Genomic DNA, 15,704 nt, shown 5'->3' with positions numbered 1-15,704 from the left:
TTTTTACGATTAATATTTTTATTTTTACTAGATGACAAAACATAAATAGTACTTTATGCGTGACTAATTTTTTTAAAGTTTTTTATAATTTTTTCAAATAAGACGAATGGTTAAACGTTGGGCACGGAAAAAACGAAAAATGAAGTTATTATGGGATGGAGGTAGTAGTAGATTAGTACATAAATAATTAATTATTAATTATTCAAAAATATAAAATACACTAATAAGATTTTTTTAAAAAAAAATTCGATAGAAAATTTTTATTGTCATCGCAAACGCGGCCTTATACCCTGCGCCGGCCCCTCCGAGTCCCATCCCCGGCGCCGCCGTCTCCCCACTAGCCACCGCCTCACCTCCATGCCGACGCGGCCGCCTTCTCCTCCCACATGACGGTCGCCGCTGCCTCCACACCATCACGGTGGCGCGTCGCTAGGCCACCCTTGCCTCGGACGCGGCCGCCTCCTCCTCTATGCCGTCGCCTCATCCTCTACGCCGTCGCCAGGACGTCGCTGCCTCGGACACCACCGCCTCCTCCTCTACTCCGTCGGCAGGCCGCCGGCGCCTCCCCACGCTGGCAGCGCAGGACCCAAGACCCCCGGTTAGTTTCTCGGTCTCTCCTCTCCTCTCGGGTGATGGGGCCCCGGTCGGGTGACGGGGATCCGCAGGGTCGGGGCCAGGGCCGGGGGAGAAATTTAGGGGTCGGGTCCGGGGCCGTTCTTGCCCAACCCAGCCCCGACCCACCCCATTGCCAACCCTAAGTGTAGCTTATTAGAAGAGATATAACAAGGCAAAATCTAAGAGACGTAATAGGAAAATTTTATGTCTTATTAGAAAACTCTAATAATCATAATACAAAAACCTAGAAGTCATATTCAAAAACAAATAACATAACCTGAATACATTGCATATTGTAATTTGGATAATATCTCTAACACCCCTGCCAAGAAAAAATTGTTTCTGAATTTTGTGGAACGCTGAAATCCTCTCTCCCGCCAATGATTTTGCTATGAAGGTTCATTCAGTCTTACATGACAACACCTGGAAAGAAATTTGCGCGGCAAATCAAGGAGAGACTGCAAACAGGTTTTTTTTTCAGGCAAGGAGTACTATTTAATTCATGCGTGGTTGTTTGTCGTTGCCTTCGTGTTTCTCTCTGTCGGGTGCTCACTTTCGATCCTCTCTTTGCAACACAATGGAAAAGAGAGAGAATTATTTCGTTTTGTGACATGTTCATGCCGACAGGCATGAATGATTTGAACGACTTTCAATGTAAGTCTGAATTCCAGGTTCATCAAGAATGTCTGAAAGATTTCAGTAAAGCAAATACTTTCATACTCTAGGTATTTTCAGCATATAAATATGGCCACCTGTAGCACTAGCTTCATACTTTCTGCACGGAGACTTTGTTTGGTTGTGAAAGGCTAAGAGCTATCAATTAGGATATGTAAGTTCATAGATTAAGTCAATATAACTAATCTCATATGGGTCGAAGTTTAAGGATTCAAATATAACTTATTAAAAAATGGTTTTCAGTTAACTATGCAATTCTCCGTAAACAGCATCACATATTTATATCAATTTCAGAACATCAATGTCAAAGAAAATGAATGCATAAAGCTGGAATGTTTGGTCGTGCAGAGTCAATTTCATCCATACAGCGCACAAATGCATTAATTGAAATTCGGAATTAAAAATAAAATAACCTTGCAATTTGATTTCAATATGGATTAATCCAAACTAAAGTTACTAATAATTCGGATTTTGGTACTTAATAAATAAAAATTATATTATGTGAAATAGCTAAGACAAGTTTTTCATGGTTACAAACTTAACATTTTGTAAAATATAATTTTATTGTAAGTTAGTATCGTTATATTTCTCATAATCATGCACTCTAATAAAAAAAGACTCACCCATTGATCATTTCAACGCAGCGGCGTTTTGGTAGTGTGTATATATATATACACACAAACACGCCTCAATGCTTGAAACATTTGTTAAATAGCTGGTTACTTGTTCTCCATTCACTATAATGCCTAACATCTAGATTTTCTCATCCAGTCCTTTTTATATATATAAACGAGTACCTGATCAATCTCTGCATTCACTCTCTGTTTTATCGTGCTGAACTGGATTGTTAGTAATGATGATATTGGCTTCTTATCACACCACAACTTCATCATCAGTAGAATCATTTCAGTAGTTTGGGGTTCAAATCCATTTTGACTCTACTTGGTCATTCTGGAAGGTGTTACCAGGTTTGTTCAAGAGTGTGATGTAGATAAGTGATATTTCCATATCTATGTTGCCACTGTTGTGACTTGTGAAAGTGTAGTTCATATGCATTAGATTGTATAATAGTGTTTGAGCCATATTTTATTTGGTTTGATTCCTAATGTAGCTGTTCGCAGTCTGTTACATCTATTGGTCTACTGTAGATGTCATTGGAATTTCCCCTAATTCCTGTACTTGTGCTGAAAATTCTTATGTGTTGAATTAATGGACCATTTGATAACATCTTCTCAATGGGTTAATTATCATGTTTTATCTTGTCAAATGTCAATAACCACTGAAGTCTATCACACTTCTGAAACATTTTTAATTTAATTAAACATTGAAAAAGCACGTGATGTTTGTTGGAGTATCTAGAATAAACCTTGTTTTTCCACTTCCAAAATCTCAAGTGAATTGTCGTCTGAGGTACAAATGGTTCAGAGTTTAATATAGCCAAGGAACTCGGAGAAGCTGTAAGCATGAGAGTTTGGTCACAAAACCTGTAAATTCGTTCAGAGTTTGCATAGTTCACGAGTCTACCCAAAAATAATCTGCAAATTCCATTGCTCATGTTCTGAATTTGCATAGTAAATATTTTCATCATTCTATGCCCTATGTTTGCTTACTATACATCAACGCAGAAAATTGATGTTGCTATGCATTCATCCACACGATTTTGATTTACTGTTTCTGTCTAATAAAATGAGTTGGCACAGCCTACAGAGAAGTTGAATTGCACATCCTGCAAAACAATGAAGCTTATCAGCAAGTTCTTGATGATGAGATATCGCCATCTCCTTTCTCGACGGCGGGATTTTTCAGCAAGATGTCATTTTGGTGGTTGAACCCCTTGGTTAGGAAAGGTTACGAGAAGCCTCTTGAAGAGAAAGACATACCGGCTTTGGATGTTGCGGACGAAGCAGGCACCCAGTTCTCCATGTTCGTTGCCAAAACCAAATCCAAGAAATCGTCTCTCTTGTGGTCAATTGTTTCGTGTTACACAAGGGAAATTATAGTTTCTGGTTGTTTTGCGTTGCTGAAGGTGCTCACTCTATCTGCTGGTCCATTGCTCATAAAGGAATTTATAAATGTATCATCAGGAAGAGAAGCTTTCAAGCACGAAGGTTACATCATAGCTCTTGGACTTCTTTTCTCCAAATGCATAGAGTCGTTAGCCCAAAGACAGTGGTATTTTCACTCGAGAAGGGTGGGTATCCAAGTGAAGTCACTCTTAGCAGCTATTATTTATCAAAAGCAACAAAAATTGTCACGTTTTGCCAGAACAAAACATTCTTCTGGAGAGATAATGAACTATCTTATGGTGGACACTTATAGGGTTGGGGAATTTCCGTTCTGGTTCCATCGGATTTGGACTAGTGGACTCCAACTTACAATTGCCTTGACAGTACTGTACAACTCTGTTGGTGTTGCAACAATAGCATCTGTGTTTGTTATAGTACTAACTGTTATATTGAATGTCCCTCTAGCCAAGCAACAGCAACACTTCCATAGTAAACTTATGGAAACTCAAGATCTGAGGCTGAAAACGATGTCTGAGTCTTTCACAAACATGAAGATCTTGAAACTCTATGCATGGGAGAACCATTTCAAGGGTGTCGTACAGCATTTTAGGGAGTTGGAGCTAAAATGGTTGTCAGCATTTCAGCTGGGAAAAGCATATACGAGTGTTCTCTTCTGGGCGTCACCTGCACTTGTTTCAGCTACAACATTCATAGCATGTTACTTTCTGGGAATCCCACTTGATCCCACCAATGTATTTACCTTCGTAGCTACACTGCGCCTTGTTCAGGAGCCTATCAATTATATTCCAAACGTAATTGGATCTTTAATTCAAGCAAGAATTGCCTTCTCTCGGATAAGCGAATTTCTAGGTGCATTTGAGCTAGAAAAGGACCAAGTTTGGATGGAGTCTTGTGCACACAACCCGTATCCTGTAGTAATCAAATCTGGTTGTTTCACATGGAGCAGCTCTGAATGTTCTAGTCTGAGGAATATTAATTTGGTTGTGAAAGCAGGAACAAAGGTAGCAATTTGTGGTGAGGTTGGCTCAGGAAAATCATCTCTTTTTGCAGCTATTCTGGGAGAAATGCCTAGGATCAATGGAATGGTATATTGTTTCTACTCTCTTTATCAGTAGATTTTTTGCTATCAAAACCTCCTTTTGTATTATCAATGAAATGTCCCTTTGCATATTCTTGCAACAATGTTAGTCGTACATGTATAACTTTATTATGTTGCAAGTATGCCCTTAACTTGTAGTTGATGTGGTTCTGTTGGAAAAGAAAAACACTTTGTTTTGAATATGGTGTTTAGAATAATGTAGTGCAAACTTTATTTTTCCTGTTGTGGCATACAACGGCTGTATAGTTTTTTTTTCTGAAATAGATAACAATTCCACTTTGTTCAACATAACTGCAGGTCCAAGTTTGTGGGAAAATAGCATATGTTTCTCAGAATGCATGGATACAAACAGCATCCGTGCAGGACAACATACTTTTTGGGTCTCCCATGGATAGGCCAAGATATGAAGAGACTCTTAAACGGTGTTCGCTTGTCTATGACCTCGAAAACTTGCCGTTTGGTGACCAAACTCAAGTTGGGGAAAGAGGAGTGAACCTTAGTGGGGGACAGAAGCAACGCATTCAACTAGCTCGTGCACTGTATCACGACGCGGATGTTTATCTTTTAGATGACCCTTTCAGCTCAGTTGATGCACATACTGCTAAAAATCTCTTTAACGTATGCTATGTATCTTAGGCTTCTAAGTTAAGTCGCACATGTTTCGAGTTATCTGAAGTTCACCTTTTTCTTGTAGGAATATGTGATGGGGGCTCTATCAGAAAAGACTGTTCTGTTGATAACTCATCAAGTGGAGTTCTTACATGCATTTGATTCTATTGTAGTAAGTATGCTTTGTTCAACAATTATCATTTGAAAAGATTATATATGGTCATCTTTGGTTGCCTTGCGGTTCTCCACTGAACTGATCACATCTAATTATGCTCCTTTGTTGACCCTGTGTCCCTGTCCATCAGTAGTAAGTGTGTAATCATACAATTTCCAGTAGGAGAACCGTGAGATCAAATAAATCATTTACATATATGCAAATTACGAAATAATAGGCGGGCTTATATTGCATTTTTTTTCCCTAGTAGTATCATTCTATCACTTTCAACTGTAAGTGGCCGCAATATGCACTTCTTGCCAATGGTTACCTTTGTGTTATCTTTTTCCTTGCTTTCTGCTGTGTTTATTCCAGATTATTTAACATTTCTGTCAAGTGATATATGATATTCAAATGTATACGATAATAATTAATTTGAACTGTGTTAGTTTTTTGTGCTATTTGCAATATACATTTTTGTGATTCTTCAATTAATTAGAAATTATATGTGATAAATTCTTGTTGTTTTCTTAACATTCAGTAAGATGTTTCCTTTTGCAGTTAATGTCCCATGGACAAATTATGCATGCTGCTTCATACCAAGAACTGCTATCATCTATTGAGGAATTCCAGAACCTTGTGAATGCACATGAAGGCACTGCCGACTTTCAAAATATTAATGTCCTGGATTGTAACAGGGATAAAAACCTGTTCAAAATGGATACTAGTGTTGTTCATACTAAGGGAAAGGAGTCCATAAAGACATCAGAATTTGGTCAACTAATTAGGAGAGAGGAGAGGGAAATTGGCGAGACTGGTCTGAAGCCTTATTTAATGTATTTGGGGCAGAATAAGGGCTACATATGTGCAATTCTTATAGCAATAACTAATATTATCTTCACATCTGGGCAATTGGCAGGCAACTCATGGCTTGCATCCAATGTTCAAAATCCGGATGTAAGCACATTGATTCTGGTTCTGGTGTATACAACTATTGGCATCATCTCAATCATATTCTTACTGTTCAGAGCTTTGTTAGCAGTTGCTCTTAATCTCCAGACATCTAGATCTTTATTTTCCCAACTACTTGATGCCCTATTCCATGCACCCATATCTTTCTTTTATTCTACTCCACTTGGAAGGATACTTGCTCGTGTAAGTACTCAAAATTTTGATAAATCTGCCTCACTTGTTTAATTTGATCCATGGTATTTTTAATTGAGTGGCATGTCACATGTTTGTCATGCAGGTATCTTCTGACTTGAGTGTAATCGATCTTGATCTTCCATTGACTATATCTTTCACTATTAGTGCCACATTAAATGCATACATCAATTTGGGTGTTTTATGTTTCTTTACCTGGCCTATTTTCTTTGTGGTTGCACCTGTGATCATTATGGCTGTGAAACTGCAGGTCAGTAAGTGTAACACTTGCATATTATGGCGTAGCATTTCTGGGAAGCATTTAGGAAAAAAAAGTCCTGTTCGCACATTAATAGTTTTGCTGAAACATTGTACTGCAGAGGTACTACTTAGCCTCTTCGAAGGAGTTGACAAGGATCGATGGCACTACAAAATCACTTATTGCCAATCACCTGGATGAATCAGTTTCAGGAGCAACTACAATAAGAGCCTTTAAGCAAGAAGATTGTTTTTTTGCTAAATTTTTGGAGCTTGTTGACAATAATGCAAGCACATCGTTTCATTGTTTTGCTGCAACTGAATGGTTGACTCAACGCTTGGAGATAATGGGTGCTGCTATTCTTTTATCATCTTGTTTTGTCATTACCATTACTCCAGGAACATTTAGTTCTGGTGAGATCATTCAAATTAAATTTAGTATAGGAAATGCTATTGTTAGTTTGCTCTTTCATACATGCGCTATTATATAGTAGTAATAATTGAATTTATTTGAAATACAATAGACTTTGTTTCATGGTTCTATTTCTATTGGTTCCTTGTACATTTCAAGATCTGTTAATATATCGTTGTATGAAACTGCACATGTTAAAACTTGCTGTTTTGGACTTTGTTTTTTAAATTTTTTTAGCAGACAGTAGAAGTAAATTAAGATTAGCATAGAAGTATTAATTTCACTTTTCAATTTCGCAGGTGTTGTAGGGATGGTGCTGTCTTATGGTCTTTCACTAAACATGTTATTCCTTTTCTCCATTCAAAATCAGTGTTCCCTTGCAAACCAAATAATCTCTGTTGAAAGGATAAGACAATACATGGATATTGTGAGGGAGGAACCCGATACTGTTGAAGACAATCAATTACCAGTTGATTGGCCCTCAGTTGGTAAGATAGAATTTGAAGATTTGGAGGCAAGTGTGTAAAACTTATTTAATGCTTTGTCAATGAACTTGGTCATTCAACACAATACGATCAAGATCGAAAATTAAATTTTCATTGCATTATTCATATATATAATTAATACGATTTCAACAGGTTAAATATAATCAAGATGATTGTCCAGTAATACAAGGAATTAATTGCACATTTCAAGGTGGGGATAAAATTGGGATAGTTGGTCGAACAGGAAGCGGGAAGACAACTTTGATAAATGCAGTTTTTCGTCTTGTCGAGCCTTCTGGAGGAAAGATAATCATTGATGGCCAAGACATTACAAAAATGTGCTTACGTGACTTACGATCCCGAATTGGTATTATCCCTCAAGACCCTATACTTTTTGATGGTTCGGTGAGATACAATTTGGATCCTCAAGGGTGTTTCTCTGATGAACAAATCTGGGAGGTAGGTATTCCATTTATATATATTAACATTTCATATAGAGCTTGTTTCTCTAACAAACAAACTCTCATTGTTTAGCTTTTTATATAATGTACGGGAGCATCTATTCTATTCTATTCCACCTATATATTATACACTAAAGATCCATTAAGTATTCTTTATAGAGCTCATAGGCTGCCACATATCATATCTATTAAATTAGAAAACATCTAGAAATTCTGACAAAAAAAACATCTAACCATTGATTTTCGTTTAATTTGGTGTGTTTGGTTGGGAGGACGTTTTAGAAGAGAATGGAAGTTGAGAGTGATTAAGCTATTTAAACTCTTATGTTTGGTTAGAGGACATGAGATTTTTGAATGGTGTTGATGAGGTATTAGAGGAGAAATTCTCTATGTTTTAATACTTGAGGAGGAGATGAGCTTTGGGAGGGAATTCTCTTGTTATAGATAAATATAAGACATCCATCATTACTTAACATAAATTCCTCACCAATTCATGTTTGTCTTATCAAACATAGAATTGAGATCAAATATTAAACTCTTGTCTTAGGCCCTGTTTGTTTTCACTCAAGATTATTATAATCTAGATTATTAGGAATAATCTAAAACAAACACATAGATTATTGTGGTAACTTATTATAATCTATAAGCTAGATTACTATAATCTGATAAGCACCTCCATAGGTGCTTTTTTTAGATTATTGGTTGGCTAAAGACCCACTGCCCTTTGACATTTCAAAGTAATTACGCACCTTGCCACCATTTACCCCCAAAATAGTTGAGGGCATTTTGGACTTTAGCCATGCAAATCAAGTAATCCAGCCTATCCAATAATCTGATAACAAACAGATTATAGCTTATTCTCCTCCAACTTATTGTAATCCAACTTATAGTAATCTAGCTTAATAATCCAGCTTACAATATCCTAAGTGGAAATAAACATGGCCTTAATGTCACCATTAATTTTCTCCCCTAAATTGCCAACCCCCTTCCTCTAAACAGTGGGGTATTTTAAACATTCCCTCAGGCTAGGTTGCGTCGCCCCTCTGTTCCATGGCCTTGCTCTCGATGAAATGAAAGAAATGGAGATAAGGGTTAGATCGAACGGGAACGGACAAAAAAAAGGGATAAAGATACGACTAGCACTATAGCAGGAGCAAAAGGGTCATGAAATAGCTGACGATAGATGAAATTCTTTTCTATTTTCTACATCTTGCATGTATGAGCCTGTAAGTTGGCAATATATATTCGGTGGCATTTTACGTCATCATATGTTTAAAAGTTATATTTCTTCCTATTAAATTTACATTTTAAGACTCATGTTTACCAAGTCTTTTTTTGTATGGATACCATGTGGGTCCCACGTGTCATAGATAGTTGTTTAAAAAAATATGTATATTTACTCTATCTTTACTGATTGACATGTGAGTATATAACAAATTCCATGCATATGAACCAATTAGAGGAAGGGTATGTTTGATGGTATCAATAAAATACATTTATTCGGAATGAAAATATGACAATAAAAAATTAGGAATAAAATACATTTATCAATTAATTCTATCGCTTATAATATGTCGAGTAGAATTGAAGGGACTCGGGATAGGCAATGGGGATGTAAATGGTCGATTGTTTGCTCCCGCTGGTCAATCACAGAGAACATATCGGCCGTCAAGCTGCGGCAATGTGCAACCCAACAAGATTACCTAGCGACTTAGTCGCAGTTATCTAATCAATTACATTGTCTTTTTACGTTGATGCATTATTTTCTTGCATGATATTCTCATATACACCTTGTAAGCCTTACCTATGTATGCACCATTTTACTGATAATGGAGAAATCAGAAATAAAGTATATATTGTTCTACAATCTACTCTTGAGGTTATCTATTATGCTAGAGGCGTGGTGATGCTGCGTTTTGCTGCACAAAACTCCTGGCCTGGTTGTTTTTCTTTTGCTTCCTGGTGCTGTAAGGCTGAAGTTTGCCGATCTAAAACATAAAATGGCAGGTCTCATTTTCAAAAATAATAATAATAATAATGGCAGGTCTCTATTTATAATCAAATTTGGAACTGGGACAGCTCTACACTTGAAGTATTAGTTTTCCACCATAAATAGTTTATTGAAAGCTAAGTCAGTACTTTTAAACTCATGATTCTCTAGGTTCTAGGCAAATGTCAACTTCTTGAAGCAATTAAAGAGAAGCAAGGATTGGATTCACTTGGTATGTGTTTTTACTCACTCGTGCTGAAATCATGTGTATGAACTTGGTTCAATTTTACACTGCATTCTCTTTATTTGTTTTGCCCAACAATTGTGTTAGGAGGTTCAAACTGGAGCATGGGCCAAAGGCAGTTGCTTTGCTTGGGCCGTGCCCTATTGTGCAGAAGCCGCATCTTGATCCTTGACGAAGCAACAGCATCAATGGATAATTCAACTGATGCTGTCATCCAGAAAACCATCAGGACAGAATTCAAAGACAGAACAGTCATCACAATTGCACATCGGATTCCAACAGTGATGGACTGCAACAGGGTACTTGTTATTAATGATGGTATGAATGCATCTAAACTTGGTCATTTGTATTTTCATTATTTTTTGCCTATTGGGGTGGACTCCAGTGCATTCTACTGGTAGTAGAATTTAATCTATACCGTTGTTCTATTTTTATCGGACTACTGTGATTAAATTTTACTACCAATAATATTAGGTGTACGTAAAAAATTGAAGGGGTAATATCATCCTTTTTATTGTTATCTTTATTGCCAAAAAAAATTACAAAATACTACTAATCAATTAATTAACAAAGTACCAAAATACCCTTTTAAATTAACGGATGAGATTAGTTCCACCGGTAGTATTATATTACCAGTAAAATGCACCAGAGAGGGACTCTTATTTAAATTAGAACAAGACTGATTGTCAACCTTGTGAATGATTTTCAAAAAGCTAAAAAATTCGTGATATATTTAATGCCATCTGACCTTAGATAATCCATGTGTATGCAACTTTAGAGGTCATTCAGATCGCAAGAATTTTGACTTGAAACAATAAAATTCTGTGGTAGAATTCATGTAATTTCTAATTTTCATTATGTGTGTTCTGATCCTTTGCCCTTCAAGTACAGCTAATGCTCGCCAAGAAACTTTCCAAAAACATATAAAAATATTATGTCAAATTATTAATCTGAATAAAAATAAAAATATTAATGTTAAATCCAGATTTTGGCCTGCTTCGGGCTGAGATTTCAGGTGTCGAACTTCTTCCCGTAGTGTTTCCGAAAACCTCTCCTTGTCACTGGCCACCCAGTGTCCAATTTAGCTCTAGACTCGCCTGGAAACGTGAAGGCTATTCGTGTCCAGCCTTTAACCAAGCTCCAACAATGGCTGTTGTAGGTGCATTGCACCATGATATGGTGCTGTCCGCACAATGGGCACATGCGCGAGTTTGGCCATCCTCTTTTCGCCAAGTTGTCCTCCGTTAATTACCATTTCTTGAGCAGCACGCTCATGAAGAACTTCACCTTCGTTGGGGCCCTCGTCTTCCAGATGAGCTTAGCAATCCCTACCATGGTCTTGGCCATGAAAAACATGTCGTAAGTCGAGGCTGCCGAGTAGGAACCATCCCCTGTTAGCTTCCAGGTTTGTTCGTCATCAGACCCTTGCCTCAATTACACTTGTTGTAGTTTGTCCCAGACCTGAAGGAAGTCTGAGATTGCCGTGCTTGAGGGAGCCCCTTTGATGTCCTTGATCCACCGATTATTGATCAAGCCCTTGCACTGCAGCAGCCGCAGCAAAAAGGTAAAGGATACTGAATCGAAGGCTTTAGAAATGTCAAGCTTGAGCAAGACTGCCGGTTTCCTTCTCAGGTCAAGCTTATTGGCCGGTAATCTTTGAGTAGGGCTGGAGCTTGCTTCTTAGGTAGCAGTGTTATCATTGCCAAGTTGAGCAGCTCAAAATTCTGTGCATTCCCTTCACTGAATCGCTGGACGAATGCCATGACATCTTCTTTTATAGTCTCCCATGCCGATTGCCAAAAGAGTCCAGACCCGGTGCCTCGTCTTTGGGCGTGTCCTTGATCACCTTCCAGGTTTCTTCTTCAGTGATGGGCACCTCTTAACTCCGATAGAACAGTTCTATGTTTCCTGATTAGCCTCACCCATGACTCCCTGGATGTATTCTCTGGCTATCTGGCACATATCTAGCTGGTTCATTGCCAGCCGCCCCTCATTCTGCAAGGAGTGAATGGTAAGCTTCCTCCTTCTCGCCCTCACCTTCATACGAAAGAGGTATTGGTATCCGCCTCCTTTAGATACCAAATCTTTGCCCGCTGATGCACCCTAATCCTTTCCAGTGCCGCCAAAGCCAAGCTTCTGCATTTGCATGCCCCTCTCAAGCTTCTCACCCACGCCGAGAGAGTCCTTGTGTCATGTGCTGCATCCACTCTACATATGATCTCCGTCGCTATCTGGAATTGGAGCCTTAGGGAGCTTATAGATTTTTGCCTCCATATCTTCAGCTTCCTCGCCAGCCACGCCATCTTTACGTAGAGTGTGACATAAGGATATGTACTTAGGACCTGTCTTTGCTCGTGTCTCCTCGATTACTTCATGGAAACCCTGTGATTACACCCAATAATTCTCAAACTTGAACCTCCTGTATATATGTCCAACCCAGAAATCGATCAGCCAGTCTCCCACCATCAAATACAAAACATAATTGTTATACAGGGAATATAATATGTTACTACAAGGCTGTTTGTTAAATATTTGCATTTGTCAGCTTTTGTCTAATAATATATGTTCGGTAACAGACGTGTAAGTATTTTGTCTCTGCAGGGAAAATAGTCGAGTACGATCAGCCCCAAAAACTGATGGAGATTGAAGGATCCCTTTTTAATCAACTCCTCAATGAATACAGACGGCAAATATCAAGACCAGGCGTGTAGACTACATCCTGATGAAATGTTAAAACTATTAATACAAGTTGCTCATTAATGTAGGGACGTGCTGTATGTGGGGTCTCCAGGACCCCAAGTTATTATATATCATCTTGAACCTAGTTTCTATTATATGATACAAAATTACTATTTTATGTTAAAGAACTTTTGTCATCATATACAGGTACCACTTAGATGGAGGGCATTTAACTATTCGCCACACTTAAGATTGGATCGTAATAGAGATTTGTCACTCGCTGTTTATAACATATTAGTCCTCATGTGTCTATTATACATGGGTCCAGTAATAGATCTGTTATTACTATTTGTAAGAGTAGCAAAAAGTTAATTATTCTTTAGATGAAGAAGTCCCTTGAAAAAGGATAGGATTGGACAATCTAATTATCTGTCCCTCCTCACTACATTGCTCTGGCAGTAGGCCTCATGCCAAATGCCCCATTCATCCGTGTCCACCTTGCAACCTGTGGAAGATGAGACAATATTGTCACGCCCTAATAAATTCATCCAAGTTAAAAATCACCTTTTAAATGGGATAATAGAATTAATTAAAAGATTAAAAAAATCTTAATTCCAAAAAAACAACCAAGAAAAATTTAAACGAGAGTTGGAGTATTTTTCTTAATTAAATTATCCATGCCCTAAAAGCACTCAATTTTTACCAAAATTTATAGAGCACAATAAATAATATTAATACAACAAAATAATTTTTTTAGTTTTTATAATAGAAAAATTAAAAGAAAATATGTTTTCTCTCTTAGGCCAAAAGTTGGTCCAACCTTCCTCTCCCTCCTCCCTAGCTAGCCCAGTCCGGTCTCTTTTCCTCCCCTTTCCCTCCTTCCCTCTCTCCTCATTGGGCCTCTTGCCCATGGCTCATCCTTCCATCCCCTCAAAATCTTTCTTAGGCCACTACAGCTTTAGCACATCTATAATAGCGATAAAATGTCATTTTACCTCTCTCAACTCTTTGCTGAATCCAGATCGCATCCCTCAACTATAAAACTGGACACGTTGGCCCCCTCAGCGGTTTTGATAACAATTTTGAATGACGTGGCCCACAAACCGGATAACATGGATGTTGACCATGGTCCAAATTGCTGAGTCTGCTAAGCCTTGTGGCATAATGGGCGGCTACTTAAAAATGAGGGGTATGTATTCGATTTAGTGAAACCCTAGCTTGGTGGCTGAGGGCGACCGGCTTAGCAGCTTCGGAGGGCGGCGCAACGTCAATTCCGAGTGGTGGTTTGGCGGCGGTGGAGGGAGGGGCGTCGTGCTGTGGCGGCGGTGGAGAGCGACTGGCTTAGCGGCTTCGGAGGGCGGTGCAACGTCAATTCCATGTGGCGGAAGCTGGATCCACGACCTGAAACAGTGGAGGTTAGTGCTCATGTCATCAGTTTTCAAGTGGGGATTTTGTCTCGGTGGAATGGGGATTTGTTTAGTGTGCTTGGTTTGCTTGTTGTTCGGACAATGTCTTGGATGAATCATTGTTTAGGTAGATTAAAGGTGGTTAGTTGTATCTGGTCTTATTTTAGTTCTTAGTGTGTGGAAAGTTGATGGGGATCTAGAACTTTGTTAGTTAAGTATGATGGGAAATAATTTTCTTTGTTTGATTGTCATGTAGGGGAACCTAGCAGTGTATTCATGGACATCCTTGGCACCCTACCTGTACGATTCCATTTCAACGGGGAGTTTGTGCATTCTGGAATACATACCAGCTATCTAGGGGGGAATGAGGCAATATCTTATATGGATCGAGATAAGGTATCTCTTCCTGAGCTAGTTGGACATTTGCGTGATCATACCAAAGTACAAGAAGGGACTATGCTGCACTGGTTCTTCCCAGGCGAAGAGCTAGGTTTCGGTCTTCGTGCTTTAGTGGACGACAAGGTCTGTCAATACATGTCTGACTGCATTGTTGAAGGAGGAGTTGCTGAAGTGTACTCGGAGGAACCAATCTTAATTGATGTGTCAGATGGGGATGATGAAGATAGTGATTACGAGGTTCAGATGGAAGAGGAAGCTGATCAAGACTCTGATAGTGATGAAGAAGAAGCCTGTAATGACGATAATGATAGGAGACTAGTGGCTATAACCATGAATCAGCACCCCCTAACAGTGAGGTTAATTTTGACAGCGACAGTGATTTTAATCCTGGAGATGGTTCACCTTCAGATGATGATGAAGAGGCTATAGAGATAGACAGGCACTATAAACAAGTGAAGAAGAAGATAAAGGCAGGAAAGGTGTCTGAGTTGGATGAATTTACTTTTGAGACAAATAATTCAAATGCAATTGTTCAAGTTAGTCATGAAGAAGATGTCAATGACACCCCATATGTTGACAGTGACACTGAAGAGTCAGTAGAAGAAGCTAGCAGTGATGGTGATGTTAAAGTTAGAACAAGCAAGTACCCAAGGTATAAAAAGAAGAAGGCAGTTGTTCTAATTTTTGAAGTAGGGATGAAGTTTAGTTGTAAGAAGCAGTTCAAGAAGGCTATTACAACCTATGCTTTGGCTGAGAGGAAGGTCATAAATTTCATAAAAGATGATCCTAAGAGAGTAAGAGCCAAATGTGACTGGTCTAGTTGCCCTTGGGTCTGTCTACTATCAAAGAACTCAACTTGTGATAGTTGGCAAATTGCAACATTAGTAAATTTCCATGTTTGCCCTCCAAGAAGAGACAACAAGATGGTGACAGCTGCAAGGATTGCTGAGAAATATCACAAGTTCATACTAGCAAACCCATCATGGAACCTATCTTACATGAAGGCAACAGTGCAAGAAGAGATGTTTGCTGATGCTTCCATCTCTAA

The 15,704-nt window shown here is 38.6% G+C and overlaps 1 protein-coding gene across 3 annotated transcripts; it reads left to right on the top strand.

Annotated features, from left to right (window-relative positions):
- The first annotated feature begins 317 nt into the window (after positions 1-317).
- LOC102712583 (ABC transporter C family member 10-like) lies at positions 318-13,051 on the top strand. 3 transcript variants are annotated; one of them, XM_015843758.2, is made up of 13 exons: positions 318-598; positions 1,013-1,083; positions 2,991-4,402; positions 4,714-5,034; positions 5,111-5,197; positions 5,741-6,334; positions 6,429-6,593; positions 6,703-6,931; positions 7,292-7,506; positions 7,631-7,936; positions 10,100-10,160; positions 10,260-10,490; positions 12,774-13,051. In XM_015843758.2, exons 1-13 carry the CDS (start codon positions 387-389, stop codon positions 12,881-12,883), a joined length of 4,014 nt encoding a protein of 1,337 aa, XP_015699244.1. In that variant the 5' UTR covers positions 318-386; the 3' UTR covers positions 12,884-13,051. The 3 variants fall into 3 exon arrangements, with proteins under 3 accessions (XP_015699244.1, XP_006644297.2, XP_040377666.1); XM_006644234.3 differs by having other exon boundaries at positions 6,703-6,994; XM_040521732.1 differs by lacking the exons at positions 318-598; positions 1,013-1,083 and adding an exon at positions 1,107-1,269 and having other exon boundaries at positions 6,703-6,994.
- The last annotated feature ends 2,653 nt before the right edge of the window (positions 13,052-15,704 follow it).

The sequence above is a fragment of the Oryza brachyantha genome, chromosome 1, assembly GCF_000231095.2.
Source record: "Oryza brachyantha chromosome 1, ObraRS2, whole genome shotgun sequence".
NCBI classification, from domain to species: Eukaryota; Viridiplantae; Streptophyta; class Magnoliopsida; order Poales; family Poaceae; genus Oryza; species Oryza brachyantha.
The sequence above is the reverse complement of the archived record's forward strand: the minus strand, read 5'-3'. Positions and strand labels throughout refer to the sequence as shown.

What these genes read in the sequence shown, in the direction of transcription:
- LOC102712583 (XM_006644234.3), top strand. Translation starts at nt 387, where the DNA reads ATGACGGTCGCCGCTGCCTCCACACCATCACGGTGGCGCGTCGCTAGG. An exon ending in TCCAGGAACATTTAGTTCTG is followed by an intron (nt 6,995 to 7,291) that starts GTGAGATCATTC and finishes TCAATTTCGCAG; the next exon opens with GTGTTGTAGGGATGGTGCTG. An exon ending in GCAAGGATTGGATTCACTTG is followed by an intron (nt 10,161 to 10,259) that starts GTATGTGTTTTT and finishes CAATTGTGTTAG; the next exon opens with GAGGTTCAAACTGGAGCATG.